General features: G+C 45.2%; 1 protein-coding gene across 1 annotated transcript in view; it reads left to right on the top strand.

Annotated features, from left to right (window-relative positions):
- The window catches only part of PLA2G4A (phospholipase A2 group IVA), a 70,142-nt gene that overhangs the window by 26,363 nt on the left and 21,094 nt on the right, over positions 1-22,685 (top strand). The window contains exons 5-9 of the mRNA XM_077785514.1: positions 9,685-9,833; positions 12,596-12,709; positions 15,152-15,189; positions 16,986-17,124; positions 21,952-22,088. Of these exons, the coding sequence (XP_077641640.1) occupies positions 9,685-9,833; positions 12,596-12,709; positions 15,152-15,189; positions 16,986-17,124; positions 21,952-22,088 (577 nt within the window). The remainder of the gene's footprint in view (positions 1-9,684; positions 9,834-12,595; positions 12,710-15,151; positions 15,190-16,985; positions 17,125-21,951; positions 22,089-22,685) is intronic.

Below are 22,685 nucleotides of genomic sequence, written 5' to 3' on the forward strand. Positions count from 1 at the left end.
TCTTGCAAACTGGATCTCCTTTCCATGGCATCTCTCCCCTTCTGGACTTTCAAGGTTCTTGGTGGAAAATTGGGTTAGAAAAAGCATTGTAAAATTTATCTTCTATCTTTAAACATGTATTTAAGTGTCCTGGCTTTCACAACAAACAGTAGTATCTACAGAGGAAACCAGTTGTGTGACTCTGCTCTTAACAATCACTGATCTTGCTTAATCCTGTTTGGGATTTGCAGCTTTTCCTTGCTTCATCTTCTTTTGACGCCATGGTAATGAACAATGTCATTCTGGGTGTTTATAGGAAAAAATTCCCTTCTTAAAAACGTTTAAAGCTTGATAGTTCACAGCACTGGTGCTCAGCTTCTCTCCCAGTTGCTGCCCATGCCGTTGGAATCAAGGATGCATCTCCACTGCAGCTAAGCTGCTCAGATAAACAAGTTCTGGTTGCAGTGCAGTCCCCAGAGCTCAGCTCTGGTTGCAAAACTTGCCCAGATAGAGCTGGGAAGCAGCTCCTGGGTGGCTCTTGGCGTGGTCAGCCCATGCCACTGCAGCCAGCTGTGGACATCCCCCCAAGTTCAGGAGATGCCCTTCCTGCATCTCCAGAGGAAACTGGGATGGGAGCACACCTTTGCCTGTCTGGCCGTGGGAGCTGGGAACGAGGAAGGGATGTCCAGCATGCACTGTTCATCCCTCACACCCCTGTCCCCTGGGGCTGCTCCCCAAGAGCCAGAGCTCCTGGGGTTGAAGCTGGCTTGGTTAAACCCATGTCATGGCAGTCCAGGCAGGGTTTTAAACCTGGCCTAGCTGAAAGGAAGGAATTGGAGATTTGCCTCCTTGTACTATGGTTTGTGTTACAGCAGCTCATTGAGGACTCATCCAGCTTTTCTCTGGATTTAGCTACAGTGCACTTGCCTGGTGGAGTGCCATCAGATAAGGCTCTTCCTGCAAGGCCCTGGAGCAGCTCCTGATTTTTGCAAGGGGAAAACAAGCTAAACTGCTCCCCTTTTCCAGCCTGACAACCTGGGAAAAGTAGGTCAAGAGTTGGCCAATCCTCCACATCCTACAAGCTGCGTGTGCAAGTCTTCATGTGGCTGAAATATGGATCCCTAAAAGAAAAAATCTTAAATGAACAGTGCTGCTAACAACTGCTCAAGATGCCTACTGCAGATCTCAGTCTAACACTGAGGCAACCAACTGCTAGATTTCAGTTTCCTTGGCACACCCAGTATCCCTTTTGTAGGGGTATCCAGTGCTGGGAGGTAGAAGCCACGTTGGAAACAGGCTCATGTGTTCCACAGTGAAACTGATCCAGATGCTGCTGCTCTTCCCAGCTACAAAAATATAATTTTGATGAGAAATTCTGTCTGAGAGTGCTTGCCATGGAGTTACTGAGGGGGGACCTGTTTCTGTGAGAGGTTGCTGAAAGCTCGTTCCCATCCTTGAGGCAGCTCTCCCGTGACTCTGTTGTGCTGTGATGGTGACATGGAACACTCAAGGGACTCAGGCCTGGGATCCATCTGGTGTGGCTGGAGAAGCCCCTGTCCCTGCTCCAGCCCTGCCAGGCTGTGACCAGCCCCAGAGCTTGGTGGTGGCTGGGAGCTGCCCCTGTCCTGTAGGCACTCAGTGTGTGGTGATTGGGATGGGGCTGTGGGAGCCTCATCCCCAGTGGGCTCAGCTGTGAGGAGCAGGTGAGCAGCACTGACAGCAATGAGCCATGGAGTGCCCAGGGGCACTGAGCAGCCACCAAAGGAAGCAGAGGCACACAGTGCAATCTGTGAACATGAGGGGATAAAAGGTTGGGCTAAAGGACAGGAAGGGTGGATGCTTGCAGCCTTCTGAACTGGTGTGGTGTTACTCTGGGTATCATGTCCATCTCAGCTGTGATGTTGTTCCATGTGCTGTCCTGTCTCCAGGCAGAGCTTCCTGCTGGGGCTCCCTCTGGAACCTGTGGACCTCATGGACATCACTGCTCCTCCAGTTCGGGCCTTTCACTCCTTCCGGTTAGGAGGAAGCTCCCATTTGTCCCTGTGATAATTTGACTTTTTCTTGCTTTTGATTCTTTTCCCTCTCATCCCCTGTCCCAGAAGTGCTCTGAAGTTGTGTTAGAGTTGGGCATTAGTTGTGTTAGGGTTGGGCTAATGCCTGATCCAAGGGAGAATTGGGAAGAACATCAGTCACAGTGAGATGTAAAGGGAAAATATGAGCAGGGTAAGAATATGGCACTTCCCACTGATCCTATCCTCTCCTTGGCTGCCTTTGGTGAGACTCCCTGAGCTGGATGTGCCTTTGAGATAATCAGCTGTCACAGAGATTTTCTTGCAGAAAATTCACTTAAAAATTTTTCCTTCGATCCACATAGGCCTTTTCATCCACAGCTCTTTGGGTAAGAAGTTTTGCAGGTTGCTGGCTGAAGGAGACTTCTAATTCGTTTTGAAAATGTTATTTTAAAAGCATGAGCTGAAGAATCTGAACTGGGTCAGTTTGGGGAACTTAACGACAAGAAAGATACTGAGAGGCTGGAGCTAAGGAAGGGAACTGGGGCAAGGTCTGGAGCACCAGGAGGGGCTGAGGGAGCTGGGCAGGGGCTCAGCCTGGAGAAAATGAGGCTCAGGGGGACCTTGTGGCTCTGCACAGCTCCTGACAGGAGGGGACAGCCGGGGGGTCGGGCTCTGCTCCAGGAACAGGGACAGGAGGCCTCAGACTGGGCCAGGGGAGGCTCAGGGTGGACAGCAGCAGGAATTTCTCCATGGAAAGGGTGCTCAGGCCTTGGCAGGGGCTGCTCAGGACAGTGGTGGAGTCTCCATCCTTGGAGGTGTTCAAAAACCATGTGCATGTGGCACATTGGGGAGGAGGTTTAGTGGTGAACACAGTGATGATGGTTGAGCTCAGTGGTCTTGGGAGATCTTTTCCAACCTCATCCATTCTGTGATTCATCATCTGGGTACTGCCTTGTATTTTGTAGGATTCCAACTGCTCTACAGGTCCATCTGTACCAAAGAAAAGCTCTTACAACTCAAGAATGTTCATTTATACATTTCACAGAGTCAGCTTAGAAGTACGAAGTACATTGTTTATTTATTATTTCTATTAACAGAGAGGAGGATCATGAGAAGTAAAATTAGCCCTTAAAACATCTTTCCCCCCCCAGCCCCTGCCTCCTTCCCACCGACAGCACAGGGAGACAGGGCGTGGGGGTTTCGGTCAGTTCATCTCCCAGATTTTCATCCTGCTCAGGAGAGGAGTCCTTTCCCTGTGAGACCCTGGGGTCCCTCCACAGGAGACAGTTCCCTGTGAACTTCTCCAGCGTGGGGCCACTCCCACGAGCAGCAGCCAAACCTCACCTGCCACAAGGTGAGTCCCTGCCACGGGCACAGAGCCCTCCCAAAACTGCTGCTCTGGGCTCTCTGTCCATGGGCTGCAGTCCTGCAAGGACAGGCTGCTCCAGCCTGGGAGCAGGGGCCTCTCTGCACTGGGGCTGCACTGAACACAGCCTGGGAGCAGGGATCTTCCCTGAACACAGCCTGCTCCAGGGATCTTCCCTGAGTCACAGCCTCCTCCAGGGATCTTCCCTGAACACAGCCTCCCCCAGGGATCTTCCCTGAGTCACAGCTTCCTCCAGGGATCTTCCCTGAGTCACAGCCTCCTCCAGGGATCTTCCCTGAACACAGCCTCCCCCAGGGATCTTCCCTGAACACAGCCTCCCCCAGGGATCTTCCCTGAGTCACAGCCTCCCCCAGGGATCCTCCCCTGAACACAGCCTCCCCCAGGGATCTTCCCTGAACACAGTCTCCCCCAGGGATCTTCCCTGAACACAGCCTGCTCCAGGGATCTTCCCTGAACACAGCCTGCTCCAGGGATCTTCTCCTGAACACAGCCTGCTCCAGGGATCCACCTGCTCCAGCATGGGCACCTCACCCAGGGGCTGTAGGTGGATCTCTGCATCCCCTGTGGATCCCCATGGGCTGGGGGTGGATCTCTGCATCCCCCGTGGATCCCCATGGGCTGGGGGTGGATCTCTGCATCCCCCATGGATCCCCATGGGCTGGGGTGGATCTCTGCATCCCCCGTGGATCCCCATGGGCTGGGGGTGGATCTCTGCATCCCCCGTGGATCCCCATGGGCTGGGGGTGGATCTCTGCATCCCCCGTGGATCCCCATGGACTGGGGGTGGATCTCTGCATCCCCCATGGATCCCCAGGGGCTGTGGGTGGATCTCTGCATCTCCCGTGGATCCCCATGGGCTGGGGTGGATCTCTGCATCCCCCGTGGATCCCCATGGGCTGGGGGTGGATCTCTGCATCCCCCGTGGATCCCCATGGGCTGGGGGTGGATCTCTGCATCCCCCATGGATCCCCATCAAGGGGCACAGCTGCTTCACCCTGGTCTCACCATGGCTGCAGAGGAATCTCGGCTCTGGCCCCTGGAGCACCTCCTGCCCCTCCTTCTCCACTGACCTTGGTGTCTCCCTCACATGTTCTCACCTCCTCCTCTTCTCTGACTCGAAGAAAAACCTGTCCACATTGTTTTGATTTTCTTTTTAAATCTGTTATCCCAGAGGCATCTCTCTTGTTGGCTCTGTTTTGGCCAGCAGCATGTCCCAGCTTCAGAGCCATCAGGGACTGGCTCTGCTGGACATGGTGGAAGCTTCCAGCAGCTTCTCACAGAAGCCACCCCTGTGGCCCCCCCACTACCAAAAACCAAACTGTGCAAACCCAATGCATGCAGTGAGATATTTCACTGGTTTGGCAGTGAGAACTAGGCATTTAAATCCATTTAAAAACCCTAAACCCCTTACACTATGGCAGACTACTAGAAAAATGTTATTTTGCTTAATGCTTCAGTCACTTCTCAGTGTGGGTCTGCAAAGGGGCCTGTGCAGATAACCTAGAGAAGGCAGTATTTCTTTCTTTCCTCTTTGCACTTCTACAGATGTGGTTTGACCAAAAGCTGACTTGTTTGGGAGTTTTCAAGGCTGGATCAGTGAAAGCAGTGGTGTCCTGCACCAGTGAACTGGGTGATAGTGCAGTGCCTGTGCTGGGAGCTGGTTCTTTCCTCCACTGAAGTAACACCAGAGATGAAAAGCAGTGTCATAAAAGACACAAATAATTCTTAATGAAGGTGTTACCTAATCCCAGGATTTCTCATAGCATAGCTGCTGCTTCAGAGCTGCCTTACTTCCCTTGGAGTCACCTTCTGCTCACGAAATCTGGCACTGCATCACCCCTTTGCAAAATCCCCAAAGCCACCGGCCCTGGCATTCCCTGTGGTGCCTTAAACACAAGCAGCAGTGAGTGCTCCTGGGGCTTTTAGGCTGCTGTGGCCTTCTGGCAGGTCCCCTGGCATCTGCTAGACTATGGATTTGTCTGGAGCATCTCAAGTATCTGTTTCATGGTTGGAGAGACAGCTATTGTTAAGTACAGTTTTTAAGAATTCCCTTTTTCAAAACTGAAAAATCAAAAATCACATGATTTGAATAGAAATTCTGTTGTTATTTAGCTTCCTTCGCCTTTGGGGAGAGAGAGGTCATCCAGCAATTCCCATTACTGGCTTGACCTCAGCCGGGCTGCTCAGCTGCCTGTGCTAAACAAGTTGTACTGTGGTGCAGCAAGCCAAAAAAAATGGTGGGATATACACAAAGATGGTCATTTGGAACCTATTAAGTTTTTATCAATGGGATTACACTTAATGGTGGATAAAATAAGGGTTATTACCACTTTTTATTTTGAGATAGATACGTATCTATCTCAGTATTATATTTGAACAGGCTTTCTATAGTTTCTTTATGGTAATGATGCTGTTGAAGTAATTAAAATGACTGAAATATAAAGAATAGATCTGAAATATTAATCATATTAATATGGAGGCCTGATGGCTGCCATCTCACCAGACTAATAACATAAGATCAAATGGTTTCCAGTCATTGCAGAAAATTTTACAGGTTGCCCTAATAGCCAGATTGCTTAAAGCATTACTCATTTTTCCCTGTGAAAATGTTTGACCCTAATTATTGTCCACTGTGTGTTTCACTTGGTGATTCATAATGTAATTTAAAGGGAGAATCCTATAGCCACTATAGCCATGACTTAATCAGGAGATAAACCAGATGAGGAAGAGTCAGTGAATCCCTACTTTCCACCTCTCAGCCCTTCCCAAGGCAGCAGTTTAAAGCCAGCAGAGGGGATGCTGACTCTGCTCTTGCTTTTGGATGAGTCTTCAGCTCCTGGAGCTTTGGGGAGGGGGGCTGTAAATCTGAATTATCATCAGCGTTTTGTTAATTACCCAAGACTTCATCTACCTCCAAGCTGCTAATTGCAGGACCCTCCTTGGCATCAGTGCTGAAAGCCTTAATTGTGCTTTTTAGAGTGCAGGTGGGGTTTGAGATTCTTGTGCTTAATTATTGGTTCAGCCTGCCTGGTTTCTGAGAAATGGTGATGGAGCAGCAGCACTTGCATAAAGAACAGCCTTAGGGCTGAGCTGCACAGAAACTCTGCTTTCCTCAGAAATGTCCTGGGAACGAGTGCAATTCCCCCAGGTGGCTGCTGCTGAGGCAGCTGCTGCAACAAAAGACCAGTTCCCCAACAGTGCTGCCCCTACCCAAAATCCTTAAGGCTGGAAAAGACCTTTAGGGTCATCAGGTCCAGCTAGAGATCATTCTCAGACATAGATAATTCTCTTGTCATGGCTGAACATCAGCTTTTGACCGTACACCATAATGATTCTTCCTTTTAAAATCAAAGTATAGATGGCAACTTCCAGTGCCTAAAGGGGCTCCAGGAGAGCTGGAGAGGGACCTTGGACAAAGGATGGAGGGACAGGGCACTGGGAATGGCTTCCCATTACCAGAAGGGAGGGTTAGATGGGATATTGGGGAGAAATCCTTCCATGTGAGGGTGGGCAGGCCCTGGCACAGGGTGCCCAGAGCAGCTGTGGCTTCCCCTGGGTCCCTGGCAGTGTCCAAGGCCAGGCTGGATGGGGCTTGGAGCCACCTGGGACAGTGGGAATTGTTCCTTTCCATGGCAGGGGTGGTACTGGATGGTCTTTAAGGTCCATTCCAACCCAAACCATTCTGGGGTTCTGTGATAACAGTGCTAGTCAAGGTATTTTTAGTTACATTTTCAGCTTAGGTTTTTTTAACACTACCTAGCAAATCAATTAGCAGAAGCCCAGGCAGGAATAAAAACACCAATGCTAAGAGTGTAAGCTGGCTGTTTAATGTACATTTGATAACTTCAGTGTTTTGAAATACATTAAGTGAATACTTCTGTGTTATTTGCCAGCTTGCTGGTAGCTTTTGGTCCCCATCCAAGGAGTGAGATTTTTATTAGTATAATATATCTTAAAGAAGTCTTTAGTATTGCTTATAGCAATATCTTAATCAGAGCAAGCAGTCTTCCTGTTTATTTTCTCTTCATCTAAAGAAGGAAGTTAGAATAAATTTTCATTTTCTTAACTGAAAAAGCTCCAAATAAACTTTCAAACATGAAAGGGCAGGTGATTAAATCTTTGCCTTGGGTTAAAAAGCTAATAAAGAGATGGAGTGAGGTGACTTGGCAGTACTGAACTACCAAGACTGATTTTTCCAAGTTCAGTTGATCCATGCCTTGGGTTTAGTTTCTGTTTCAACACTTACCAGGGTTTGCCTGATAGAAAGTTAGTAATGGATCTGCATGACAGGGGTCTGGGATTTCTACATGCTTTGGGATTTTAAATATGGGTAGGAAACCATTTGCTATTTGTGTTGATAAGATTTTTTTAAGAGTTGGGGCTGATCACAGCATAATCTGAATGGAGGTAGGCATTGATCTTTTGCCCAGAACTCTGCTCAGCCATTGGGATTTTGTCTAAAATCCAGTTTTTTGTAGTCAACTTCAGTCTCTTAGCGGGGCAACCCTGGGTGTTTATTGCCAAGTCATGCTGGATATCAAGACTTAGCAAGACCTTGTCACTTAATGGATTTTTAGTTTCAAAGAGCCTTGTTTCTCTTGGTTCTTTTCTTTGTGGCAGAGCTTTGTGTAGTAGTTGAAAGGAATGGAAAAGTTGGCAAGTTGGAACATCTGCCCGTGAGGAAAGACTTGGGGCTTGATCCCCCAGTTCCCCTGCCCATAATGAAGGGACAAGATCAGACATAATTCCTCAGGAGCTAATAAAGGTTGCTATTTAAAGCCTTTCCACACTGATCCCCAACTTTAAATAGCTGCTTGTTCATTACTCAAAGAGCACTGAGACCACCTCAATGTAGCAATTAGCTGAGCCCCACAGGTATGGAGTGCAGTGGAAAACTCCTTGATGAGTTGGATTAAGATAATGCTGAATAGGATTTGCCTGGGGACACATTCAGAACTTCCCGAGTGGTTTCCAAAAGCCTTTTCTTTTGGTTGTTTGGTCAGGGTTTTTTCCCCAAAAGACATTTGATTTGATTTGATTTGATTTGATTTGATTTGATTTGATTTGATTTGAAACTATCTGACTTCTTCATTTTCCTCTTTTCCTTCTTCTCCCAGTAGGAGGGAGAAGTAATTCTGGACCTCAGGAATCTCATGGATAAGGTCTTATTGAACTCGCAATGTTCTAAAATTTGCCTTTATTGAAAATAGGTATTTTTAGACTTAAAATGTATACAAGGAGGAATGTTTGAATTTGCTTTTCCTTGTGATAGGATTTAATCTGGGCACTGCCCAGGGAATGTGCTTGGCCCCAAGGCTGCCAGAGCTCCAGGAGGGTTTGGACAACACTCCAAGGGATGCACAGGCTGGGATTGTTGGGGTGTCTGGGCAGGGTCTGGAGTTGCACTGATGATCCTTGTGGGTCCCTTCCAGCTGAGGATATTCTGTGATTCCGTTTGTGTTGGAAAGACATGGGTGTTTTACCACAGCAGAGCAGGAGGCTTTTCTTGATCCACCGCAACCACAGAAATAATTTCCCCTGCTTTCCTGGGAAGCATCTGAGCCCTGGCTCCATTTGACACAAAAAAAACCCCCTTCATTGTACAAAAACCCCTGCATGCTTTAACTTGTTAGAAAGTGCATTTTTAGGGTTGCATTCGGGGCTCTTAGGAATGGCTATTTTTAGACACATCTGATGGGATTTGCCGGTTTCCTTTTCTCCCCTGGTAATTGCCATCAGCTGCAGTTCCCATATCTGTGTTTCCAGCCGGGGTTCTGCTGTGTAAATGAGGTGTCCTCATCCTGTGGTGATTCCCCAGAACTGTGGTGGCAGTGTTTCAGAACTGAGTGCTACTTATGCCGTGACTGATTTCCTCCATCACTCCCAAATCAGCCAAGGTGAAAGAGGATCCAAACCCCACAGCAAACTGCTTGTTCTCATTGTTTGGTGGGATACTTGCTGCTGTGACACGAGCCAAAGCCATTAAAGGCTAGAAAGAGAGGGAGAAAGTAAAAGCTTTTAAAAACACCACTCCTTGGCAGATGTTTGCGTATTCCAAATAAACTTAGTCCCTGTGCCATTCTGTTTGCTCAAGGCTTTTCCCCTCCCCTCCTAAAAGCCTAATATTTCTTTTGAGGAGATTGTTGGTATAGGTGTATCATTTTTGTCATTACATTTATGTAACTTAAAGAATTGCATCTCTTTCTGTCCCTTACCATGAGGGAATCTGTGATTTCACAGAATTGTATCAGTTTTTCCAGCCCAGGCTGGAGTTTTCCCTTGCCTGACCTGTGTTCTGCTCCACAGTTGACACTCCAGATCCCTACGTGGAGCTGTTCATCCCCACTGCCCCCGACTGCAGGAAGAGAACCAAGCACTTCAACAATGACATCAACCCCGTGTGGAACGAGACCTTCGAGTTCATTCTGGACCCCAATCTGGAGAATGTTCTGGAGGTAAATCCATGGCTGGGCTGGGGAGATGAAGGGTAAAACAACAGTGGCTTATGTGTAGCATCTGAAGTCTCAAGACTGCCCCTTTGTTTTAAAAGTTAAACCTAGGTTTAGCTGGTGCTAAGCAAGAGGTGTTGGATGAATTGAGTTATTCAAGGAGTAGCCTGAAGAGTCATTACAAGATATGCCTGTGAGTCATCTCTGGGACAGCTCCTGAGGGATAGTAACTTGTTATTCCTCACATCAGCAGCAGAGTACTACCTGCTTCCTACCCTGATTCAGCTCCTACAGATAGGGAATAGGTGAGGCTTAAGTCAATTTCCTGCCCATGGAGACAAAGCAAAAGGCTGGTTCTGCTGTGTCTTCCTTTCCTGGAGCCCACCCAGGGCTCTTCTGCACACTCCATGTGCAGCCTTGTTGGCCAAGCCACTGTTCAGTCTCAGTGTGTTGCACTATACAGGCTGCACACAAGAGCTGAATGTTGGGTGTGTTTTCTGAATGGCCATGGCAAGGATTTAAGGTTAGCTCTGGTCCTTTGTGAGCTCTGTTCTTCACAGAGGATGGCCCTGCCACCTGCTCTCTTCTGACCCAGTGTTCAGTCTAAATTTGCCATCTGGGACAGAGACTGCAGCCTGTGACCATCAGACCTTGGGTCTGAAAGGGAATTGTGCTTCCTACAAGTTCCCTGTGTTCCTGGGGAAGGCTCTACAGCTCGAGCATTACACCCATGGTCTGCTTGCTGGATATGAAGAACTGTCCCGTGCATCCTGCACTAGAGGCAGAGGATAGTAGGGAATTCACAGTGATTTCCTGGGCATCAGTTCCTGCCTATTCCTCTGGTGCCCTTGCTGGGCCTCCTGGAACAGAGCCTGGGCTCTGCTCTGAGCTCCCTTACACTTTGCAGCTTCCCTAGGAATTTGTTGAGGACAAAATTTGGTTTAAGGGTATTGAAAAGGATAAAATTACTACAGTCACAAACAAGAAAGATAGATTATAGGTAGAAATGTGTCTTTACAATAACTAAAGGCTGTTGCTGGTTCTGAGATAGTGCAATAAAATTCCCTGATAATTGCCTGCAAAGAATAAATTATAACATTCAATAATGTTTAATTGTGGACGTGGTAGTGTAGGCAAGAGCCTTTGGATTCTGCAGTGGAGTGCAGTGTCAAAAATATGTAAAGTCACCTCTCCACCCAAACCCTCTGTGAAGTCGGAAGTGCAGACTCCAGAGTCCTTGTGACTCCTTGGATTGTTTCAATCTGCATTTTTAACTCTATCCCAAGTGCAGTTTGCCCTCTGAAGTATTAGCAGCTCTTCAAAATCCCACTAAGTTTTGGCTTTTGGTTTTAAGAGACAGTGCTCAGAGATTGCAGGAATGGGCATAAAGTTCTGAAAGGAAACAGAGCAATGTAAATACCATTAAAGTAATTAGCTCTGTCCTAAAACAAAGAAAATTCATAATTTCAAAGAGTTGCTTGTGGCACAGGATGAAGAAGATTCTTTATAGCTGAGAAGATGCTGATCCCAGATGTAGCAACTAATTATTCAAGTGATTGAATCTTGATTCCTTTTGTTTTCTGCAAAAGATACAGCCCAAGCCACGAACGTGATATTTTAGAAGATATAATGCCACAAAGTGGAAAAAGAACCCGTAAATCAAATTAGTCTGGAGATCTCATTTAATAAAAACCGTGTAAATGAGAATTTGAAATTCTCTCTGTATATCTTACTTGAGGGCTTGGAAAGCAGCCACTGGGGGCAAAAGTCTGCTAAAGATAGATCCACATGGATTAGAGCAAAATCTTGGAGTGGTGTTCTGCCATATCCACATCCTTCTTTGCATATTATCGCATTTTGGAAAGGTCTCTGCTCCAACACGGAGGGTATGAGAAGAGACTTGAAGGTCTGGCTGGATACAGAGAGCAGCTTTGTGTAAATTGGAATGCTGCACCCTTTGCCAAATTGCTGCTGTAACAATTTTGGTCTGTAGAGTCAAGGTTGGGGTATGTGGATTCCACCTTCTCTGAAAAGTTGCTGGATGTTTTTTTGGTGTATCACAGAACTATACAAGTTTCTCCGTAGGGAAATTTTACTGACTGGAAATATGAAGGTACTGTGCTTTGCTTCTACTATATGTAGAAGGGATTAGAAAAATGGTGAGATTTGCTGCCAGAAAGGTGCCGAGATGAAAATCCCATCGTGAGTAATCCTGGTATACTCCTGCAGTTCAGTTCCTTGAAGTGCCACCTCCATTTATCCTGGTTTAAAATAAATGTCAGCTGGCACTGAGCTAGGTTGACTAGGTTGGGTCAGGCCTGTGGGTCTCAGATTCAGTCAAAGAAAGAAACTGAGAATTTCTAGCCAGGCAAAAGCCTGTGAAAGAGCTGGAGAAGAATGTAAATAATTCTTTATCTCTCTTGTTTTTCACATTGTTTATAGTTAAGTTCTATCACTGTGCATCAAGCACTCTGCACCAATGCTTTGAGTTGTTTTCATTTCAGAACCAATGGAGTTGGTCCTCACAAAGCTCTGTATGAAAGAGCGGTGTGTTTTGAATAAATAGGAGTTTTTACTCTCACAGTCTTCTGAGTCAGTCTTCTCATTCCCATCAATGCCTCGACAGCGACACAGGCCCATTCTTTTTTCTTTTTTCTTTTTTCTTTTTTTTTTTTTTTTCTTTTTTTTTTTTTACTTCAGGCATAGGCTGGATGCAATTAAAAACGGATTTCTTGCAGTGGAATTGAATATCCAGATATCTCTTTCAGGTTACTCTCATGGATGCCAACTATGTTATGGATGAGACTCTTGGCACATCTACATTTCCCATCTCTTCTCTGAAACTGGGAGAGAAGAAGGAGGTCCAGTTAACTTTCAATAATGTAAGTTGGGCATTCATGACTTTGCCCTGGTCAGAAGTTTTCTGAGCATTCACTGTTGCCCATGGAGAAACACAGAGCCTAAAGACACTTTTAAGCCTTAATTATTTATCTTCTTACAGACCTGCTGAGAGGAGAATTAAGCAAAGCAGTGACACTAAATACCTTGGTGTTCCTGCTGGAAGAGTCATCTTTGAAAGTCTAGTTTGGGACTTTCTCTGCCTAAAGCAGTTTCTTCCACACTCAATGCAATTTAATTTCATGCCCGCAGTTAGTGTGAGGTTACTCAGAGTTTGCTGGTCAGTGCATTGCCCCTCCTGCTGCTGCCTGTGGCTTCCAGAAAGCTGCAGGAATTCTTTTATTATTACATGTTTCACTTTCTGGAAGTGGCTTGTTGTAACACAGACCTGGTTAACATGCAGTGATGCAGGTGATGCAGTAATTGGATTATTCCCTTTAAACATGTCTGCAAATCAGATAGGGTCTCTTGAACAGGGCTTGTCTGCCCGCACTGTAACTCCTGGAAACTTGTTAAATCTGGGTGGAATTGATCTTGTTCTGCACATATTGAAATCTATAAATACCATCTGCATTTCTGGTTTGGGCTATGGTTTATTGTATCATCAGAGATCTTGATTTGTCACCACTCTGCTGTTTTCCATGTGGTGCAACTTCCAAAGCATAGTTAACAGCAAATAACTGGTTAAAGGCCTACTTCTTGGAAACCAGAGAGCTTAATATGTGAAGTTTAACATTTCATTTGGCATAGCCTTAGGGCAGTTGGAATTTTGATACCTTCCATTATTTTTCCTTTTTAAAATAACAACATTTTTTGAAGTTTCTGCAAATTTATTTCACTAAGTGTTTCAGTAACTCTTGGTCTTCCAGAGCTTGGGCTGAGAGCAGGTCCTGGTTCTGCCAGGCATGAGGTGGGGCAGTGAGAAGGAACTGATGAATACATTTTGCAAACACAGTTAACAAAGCTCATGCCATTAATGTAAGGTATTGCCTTGCATGAATTTATCATCAGTGCTCAGTAAAGCTTTGTAGGGAGTCATAGGGGAAAGAAACAGTGCAAAAAAGGCAAATGCACTCTGAAATTTATAAGCAAATAGTTAAGGGGAGGTGAAGTCAGGTTGAGCCTGATGTAGACAATGTATACATAGAATTCCTGAAATTGAGAATGAAATAATATTCCTGAAATGTCTGTGGCAGTCTGTATAAGGTATAGAAAATGCCATGATATCTCCCTGTTGGAATGCTTCCCTCCAAGTGTTTCTTTCATGTGCATACGTTGTTATAAGCATTGGATCACTGCATGGTTTCAGGAGTGCTTTCTAAATAAGTAATGCCAGGTGAGGAATGTAATGTAATTGCTTCCCTGCCTTTGAAGTGCTTCCTCAGTGACTCTTCACTCCGTTTCTTCATGTCTTCCCTTTGTTGTTTCTCTGCCTGTTGTTTCTTTTTCCCCCCACCTTGCTCATGTCCGGCCTCATTTGCAATTCCCGTGTCAGGAATTGGGTCTGCCTGGGGGAGTCAGAATGCATCCCAGATCCTTCACTGCTCTCTGAGGCTCAGGCACACCTTCAGTCTGGAGTGTTGTGCCTCCATCCATGGTGCTCACATGCCCCAAGTGAGGAGGAAAATCTGTTTTTTTGTAGAGGACACTCTGAGTCTGTCACTCCTCCAGGGCTGTACCAGCAAGGCCATTGCACAGAGAGGGTGAAAACACCTCTCCATTCTTAGTTCCACAGCCAGTACTTCTGGATTGTGCCTGATGGGGAATTGGTGCTTTAATCATCATTTTATAACCTCTTGCCTGCAGTCAACCCTTTCAGTGCTCTGTGAAAGGCAGAGGAGGCCAACCCATAGCCCGTGGCCAGGCAGTTCAATGTGGTTGGCAAGTGAAGCCATTGTGCAGTGACATTTATTGCATTTTCCAGCAAGTTGTAAGCCATCACCCTTCCTGATTGCTAATTAAGGCATGTTTAGCTGTGGGGAGACACTTGGTGGCTCCTGTGGAACACAGAGCAGCGATTCCCTCACACAGGTGGCACTTAGATGTGATCCCCTGGTTCTCCTGCCAGCCATGAGTGGGTGAAAAGCATCAGATCCCCCTAGGACAGAGAGGAGTTGCACTGTCAGAAAGGGATCAGCAGTGCAAGAAAGGCAAGACAGTAGGATCTGAGGAATGAAAGCCAGCCCTTACCAACTTTTTCCACTGTATTCAATTCTAGTGGTGTATTTTGGAATCACACCATGTGCTTTAAAAAAAAATTATCCATAGAAAAGAATCTCATTTGTATGTGCCAAAAATATCCTCCTTTTAAAAAAAGTAAAGAGGAAAGAAAGAAAAGTTCCAACAGTAGTAGTTGATGTTCCAGGTGTGTTTGTGAGTTTTCCCTCTCTAAGTGCTGTAACCATATTTAAATATTTCTTGTTTAGGTCACAGAAATGACTTTGGAATTGTCTCTGGAAGTATGGTGAGTATCTCTTTTTTTTTTTTTTTTTAAGGGTGAAAATATACCAGCAGCAAAGGATTTTTTTTTATTTTGAAGTGTTCATTCAAATTTTCATGGAATCACAGAATATCCTGAATTGGAAGGCACCCACAGGGATTATCAAAGTCCAGCTCCTGGCCCTGCACAGGAAACCCCAAGAGTCCCACCTGTTGGGATTTTCTTAAAAACATGTGATGTAGAGTGCAAAAAATCCTTGTTGTAGAATAGAAATACTAGGTACTGTAAAAGTGAGGAGATTTTACAACTTTGGTTAATTATCATGTTGTAATTCTGTTATTGACCAAACACTCTTACTGGGACTAAGAGGTATGACCCTTCCAAATGTTTGCAGGAGTGAGGCCATCCCACGTAAATCTCCCAGCCTGGTTTATGTGAAGGCCTTTTCTTCTCAAGGGCTTTGTTTCTAAAAAACCCACACACCTCACTCAGGTGCAGCTTCATCCTCACTGTTTTACCTTCTCTGGCAACTTGGCCCCTCACATGAAATTTCAGCTGCTGTTACAAAACTGTCCCTAAAATGTATTTAAATATAAATACCCCACACAGTGAAGGTTTAGGTGAAGATTTAGGGCCAGGAGTTCTCCATGTAAAAGCTAAGCAAATGCCTACCTTTATTTCCTACCTTTATTGCCACTTTTTTCCCTCTCTAGCTGTCTTTCTCCCTCATTCTTCACCTGTCCTGGTGAAAGACCATAAATCATATTGAGGCATAATCAGAACAATGCATTTCAAGTCTAAAAATGATTTTCTGAGAGCAAAGAATTTAAGGAGTCATTTTTTGTCTGTAGCTATAAATAGGAGCACTGAGCACTGTAATAGTCAAGTTATTTCCTGATTACTCCAGATGACAAACATCTCCCAGGGATAATTTCTGCTCATCATGTTGTACTAGGAAAATGTATTTGTGGGTGGTCCTTGAGACCACCTTGAACCGGCCAGGCTTTGTACATTACAAGCATTTAATATCTCTGACATTAAATAAACACAAGATCCTTGGCTGTGTCTTCTTCTTAGGCTTTGAAATGTAAAGGATTTTATCAAATTCTGCTGCTGTTCCCTTACATTCCTGCAGATTGTGGATATCTTCGTGGAACATTGCTTCTTTTTACCCCTTTTCTTAATCCTGTTATTTTATTACATAATAGGTTGTTTTAAAAATCTGAGAATTATTATCTGAGCCTAAATGGATCAATTCCACCAATCTGGGGAATTATTATCTGAGCTTAAATGGATCCATTCTACCAATCTGGGAATTATTATCTGAATCTAAATGGATCCATTCTACCGATCTGGTAGCATCTAGTCTAAATGGATCCATTTCACTATTGTATGCTTTTCAGTGGGTTCCAGGGTGGATTTTGCTCTTTTGCTGTCTGTGAGAAGTTGCAGCTGAAGTTGTACCTTAAGTACAGCACTGAGATCCTTATGCAACCTTGTGTATATTTTTTGTCCCACAAGGTAGAGAAAAATACAGAGAAAAGGGCTTAGTTTTTCCTGTGGTGTGCCAGCATGATCTGTGCTTGTAATTTTATGTGAGTGCAGAACTCACTTGCTGTATTTAATGAGTTCTATAAAAAATGCATGTCTTAAAGACACATTGCACTTTGCCTCCATCACTTCAGAGCTGATGGATGGTGCCACATGAAAAATACCATTTCATGTCACCTTATGTAAGCGGGTGAGGGTTTTCTGCTGTTTCCCAGGGGGATGTTTGTGATGCTGAGCCCCCTGTGACAGGCTGTCCCTTTCCCAAACAGCTCCTCCACGGACCTGCGGTTCAGCATGGCCCTGTGCGATGAGGAGAAGAGGTTCCGGCAGCAGCGCAGAGACAACATCATGCACAGCATCAAATCATTCCTGGGGGAGAACAGCCACAACCTGACCACCTCCCGTGATGTAAGTGTGGAGACTTCCCACCAGGATTAGCATCCCGTTTTGGAATCCTTCATTTGCCTGTGAGAGGAAGGAATGAGGCGTGCGAGGCGGAAGGGTTTGATGTAGAAAAAGTATAGATGATAAAAATTCTTTTCCTCTATGAACATATAATATTTAGCCTGGAGAGTAATTTTTCTTGGCTCTAAATTTATAATTTAAAGTTTATGACCGGGGGAAACTATAAAAGGAGAGATTTAGATTAGATATTAGGAAGAAATCCTTACCTGTGAGGGTGGGCAGGCCCTGGCACAGGGTGCCCAGAGCAGCTGTGGCTGCCCCTGGATCCCTGGCAGTGTCCAAGGCCAGGATGGATGGGGCTTGGAGCAGCCTGGGATAGTGGAAGTTGTCCCTGGGGTGGCAATGGATAAGCTTTAAGGTCCCTCCAACCCACATCATTCTGGGGTTCTGTGATTCATTGCCTCTTTAAACAAACTGCTCCAATTTTTCCCGTTTGAATCCCAGGCTTTGTTAAGGTGTTGGCTCTGAGGGGAGATTGCCATCTGCAAAGTACCTCAGGGTGTGTGAAATACCTGCTGAATCCTGCAGTGCCTCTGGGACTCACCCAGCACAGAATATGCCCCTGCATGCCCAGTACCCATCCCCTGCTCTGTGACCTTTATCTCTGAAAGACTAGACAGGAAATGAGCTTGTTTAAATTTAGAGTCAGCTTGGAAATTAGTTTATTTCTTCCCTTCCTTCTTTTCTTTGAGCCAGTTTGACTGGATTAGGGTCATGAAGTTTTATTTCTTCGAAACATGAGGAAATGCAGCTTTCCTTTACTTGCTGGTGCTGTGGACCAAGCCAAGAGGAAGGGAAGCAGCAGATCTCAGTGGGCTGATGGTGGCTTGGGACATCTCACAGAGTCAGGAGATGGTTTGGGTGGGAAGGGACTGTAAGGATCATCCAATTCCACTCCCTTCCACTATCCCAGGTGGCTCCAAGCCCCATCCAACCTGGCCTTGGACACTGCCAGGGATCCAGGGGCAGCCACAGCTTCTCTGGGCACCCTGTGCCAGGGCCTCATACCACAGTGAGGAGGTGCCCAGATCCTACTGAGCTCTTCAGTGGTTTCATAAAACACTGCATTATTAGAGCATTATTAGAGTTAATTAAGAATCCACTTGGTACAGATCTACTTACTTTGTTGTAGCTTTCCCATCCTCTTCCTTCCTTGCCCATTCCCTCTCCCTGTGCTGCTTCCAGAATTGTGACAGGAACACTTTGTGCCTGTGGGAGTGTCAAGCAATGAACAGAGTCCATTAATTAATTTGGGTTGATCCCTTCATTGACATTGATTCCTTTTGTGCATTTTTCGTATAAGGAGAATGTGACAATCTTTTGCAATCAGAACTGAAGAATATCTCTTACATTTCTGTGAAGTTTTGAGCAGGTGGTAAATGTTTTATTCTTGTGTACTTTTGAACTCTGTCTTGCTTCGTGAATGTTCTGCTGTGAACTTTCTGAGGAGCATGAGAGAATTTAACAAGTATTGTACACATTTTAGTTGGACTGGGATAAATGGTGTGTATTGAGAAGGAACATTTTCAAAGTTTCTTAATTTTCAATTCAGTTGTTTTAATCTTAACACATGCAGATCTTCTCAGAGTAGGAATCTCTCAGTGTGACATTGGTGTGACCTAGAGCAGAAGAGGATCTTCCTCAGAAAGGATGTGGATATTCTGCCAAGCTCCGCTTGGAACTCAGTGCCTCAGGTCTCAGTTCCGTGCATGAATTATTACAAAGGAAAGCTAAGATCTCTTATTCTTTGTGTCATCATCTTCCCTTGGTATCCCTCACTGACTCCAATACTGAAATTTTATCAGTTAAATTGCATCTTCCCACACAGTAACTGTAGATATCCTCCCATTTTTCATATGCCAAATATGTATTTCTAAGCTTACAGATTTTTTTATCTGTTTCTAGCGATGAAAAAAAACCCTTTTTGTAAAATTAAACCGTAGCTTTACTTTTATTGCTACAGATGGAAGATAGCAGGAGGATTTATGGGATGTTGGAAGACTTAACATGAAACTGGGAGACACTGAGTAGTCTTAGCTGTCTGTGGGTCTTGTTTAATCTTGGGCAAGTCCCATACTCAAAATTCACCCGGGTTGCTTCATCTGTGAGTAGCTTGTGCTTTGCAGGGATGCTGAGAGACTTTAATACCTCTGAATTCATTATACATGTCTGGATGGGGAAGTGCTAGTTCCAAATTTCTTAACTTAATCCTGAGGCACATTCTGGAAACCCAGAGGTAGAGATTTCTCATACTTCTGTTATTGCTTGTTTATTTTTTAATTTTTGCTGCTTCAAGCAATTTTCTAAAAATACCATAATCTTCCAAAGAAAGTGTATAGTTCTCTATGATTGGATTTGCAGAACAATTTTTTAATAATAATTTGTGTGCCCTATGGCATTCTTTTTCCACCACAGGTATTCAGGTTTTACACACTGTGTTTCCAGGGCATTTGGATAAAAACTCATTCCAAAAACAAGATTTAGATGGTTTAGCTTTTTCTTGCCTGATTACTGGAAGATAGGATTAAGAACCTTTTGGTTTGAGTGAACTCATGTGCTGGTGGTTCTGTACAAAGGATTTGGGGTTCGGTAAAGGAATGTGCAGCCCTTGGTATCCTCTTCCCTCTGTTCTTCATCAGGATGTGGTTTCTTGGTTCTTGGCTTTGGGTGCTCTGGCTCCAGCTCATTCCCCCCCTCCCTGCTTCTGCCCTATTTATCCCATAGAGCAGCTTGCAGGGTGGGTGTATTTCATTTCAGTTTTTACTGTTTTGTGCCCTTAAACATGTCAGAAACTGAACTGGGGTTAAAAAAGCTGGTTTAACAAACCTGAGAGGAGGGGACAGCCAGGGGGGTTCAGGCCCTGCTCCTAGGGAGCAGGGACAGGATGAGAGGGAATGGCCTCAAGCTGTGCTAGAAGAGGGTCAGGTTGGATATAAGGGAAAATTTCTTCATGGAAAGGGCTGTAAAGCATTGGAAGGGGCTGCCCAGGGCAGTGGTGGAATCATCATCCCTGGAAGTGTTCAAAAAGTGTGTGGCTGTGGCACTTGGGGACAAGGTTTAGTGGTGAATGCGGTGTCGGTGCTGGGCTGATGGCAGGACTTGATCTTGGAGGTCTTTTCCAACCTGAATGATTTTGTAATTCCATAATCCTCTTTCCCCTTGCTGTATCCACCCTTCCCAGTGCAGGAACCTGGGGTGCCCAGAGTGCCTGTGGGTCAGGACGCATTTGCAGTCAGGATGTTGGTGACTCTCTGGGCATTCCCAGCCTGTCTCCATAGTGGATTCCTCTGCCTCCGGAGGGACTCTCCCATTTTCCCAGTGCCAGTGCACTGATGGGTGGAGCAGTGGTGCTCTGGGAGTGTTCTCACATAGCTTCTCCAGGCTTGCACCTGCAGGTGACATCTCCACCCTGCTGGGATGTGTCTGCTCAGGCTGAGCGGGCAGTGCTCCTGGGGAGCTTTCAAAGCCTCCCCACCTTATTAAAGGAGTGATTACTGACATGGCTCTTCCTTCAAAGCAGCTGCTCCGTTATTGGGGTGTTGGCTTAACAAAACATATCCCAAATCCTTCCCTGGGCTGTGTCATTTTTGGGATAGATCCCTATCTCTGGAGCTGCACGATTAATACCTGTGGTTTCTATTACTAAAGCTGAACACCTTATGAAGAAGGTAACAAAATAATCTCACTGCATCAGGAATAAGCAGTTTTGGGGAGTGGAAACCTCAAGAAACATCTTGAGTGCCTTGGTCATTGTTCACGGGCATTTCCTTGGGACAGTCAGTCCTCAGGGGAGTTTCATGGCTTGGCACATGGAGTCTGCAGAAAGAACAGGACTCTGTCATCACATGGATCCTTCCCCTGTCACTAATCCTGTCTGTTGGCACCTGGAATTGCCTTTCAGGGAGATTTTTGATAGATTAGCAGTTTGATCAGATAGGGGTTTTCTGCAAAGCTGTGCCATTCTTTTTATGCTCAGTAACAATCCTTTGTCACCCCTGAACATTGGAAAATCCTCCTGGATTTTGGAAACTGGGAACCAGATGAGCCCTTTACTTAGGCCAAAACATAAGATGGTGGGAGCAAATGAATTTTTACTTTATTTTGTCTTCTTTTTAGATACCTGGGGAAGCTGTGTAGTTGAGGGGAGCAGCCTGGATGTCAGGGCTGGGCAATAAGAAGGAGAAAAGTGTAAAATGAACACCTGTGGACATGATTTTAACCTGGTGCTATAATAAACATGGTTTTGCTCAATCCTCTCTTGGTGGCTGAGTAGTTGTCCAGATCCCTGTGAATTCCCATTAGCTCTCTGGTAGTTTTTGCAAAGTGGTGGTAAAATTGAGATTATCTTCATGCTTTGTAGTAATAGTGGATGTTTTTGTTATAAAACTTGTTTTTAAACTCCCAGTCAAAATATTATTTGTCTCTGTTCTGTTTCTCATTAGTAAATTTTACTGCCTTTGGCTCTGTCACAATGATATGAATTGGATTAAAGCTGGTGGTTTTTTTTTTTGATTTAAAAATCCCTGTGGTTTTATAACTAAATAGTTCATTTAATAGCTAAATTTAATATCTCCTCTATTTTGCATCATAGATAAGAAGGACAGACATTCTAAAGAAATTACAAGTATGATTTTTTTAAAGAAATCTTGCTACAAGTGGTGACTTCTTCAAACAAATTCCAATTCTTGGAATGTCCAGAGGCTGGACAGGGTGCTCCCAGGTCATGTCCCTTGTCCCTGATGTGGTGCTTGTGTTGTCTCATCCCTGCAGGTGCCTGTGATCGCCGTGCTGGGCTCAGGAGGGGGGTTCCGAGCCATGGTGGGCTTTGCTGGAGTCATGAAAGCACTTTATGAGTCTGGAGTCCTGGACTGTGCCACCTACATTGCTGGGCTCTCTGGATCCACCTGGTAAGGCCTTCCTCCTGCTTATCCTCAGCTTCCCTGCAGCAAGTCCTGAAGGAATTGTCACCAGAGCTGACTTACGTCTCTGGTTATAATAATATATAATAATATATAATGTCTCTGCTGTGAAAAAAATTTCACAGCCTATTGTACACATCCAAATCTGCTGGGGGAGGTGTTTTGGGTGCCCCAAAGGGCAAGGACAGCTCAGGCTCCAGGTGCTTTTCCAGGAATGGATGAATGGAGGTGCCACACATATGCACTCATATTTCTGTATCAACACCTATAGTGTGTTCTTTTATTTTCCTGATTAAAAGTGAAAAACCAAAAAAAATCCCTTGTGATTTGAAGCTGATGACTCAATCAACCCAAAATGTGTTGTATGCTTCGGGAGGGCTTTTAGAGCTCCTCAAAAATCATTGAAAGATCTTCTACTCTATTTTACACCCACTGTAAAATCCTGGTGGATTTACTGGGGATGTCTGGGGCCTGGCTTCAACCCTGCAGGGCATCCCTCTGTGGATTATCCACTGTCTCAGTCCCACTGGCACTGTTTAATTTAGACCATACATCAGGTTTTAAAATAGTTCATTTAACCTTGAG

This window comes from Lonchura striata, chromosome 9 (assembly GCF_046129695.1).
Source record: "Lonchura striata isolate bLonStr1 chromosome 9, bLonStr1.mat, whole genome shotgun sequence".
Taxonomy (NCBI): domain Eukaryota; kingdom Metazoa; phylum Chordata; class Aves; order Passeriformes; family Estrildidae; genus Lonchura; species Lonchura striata.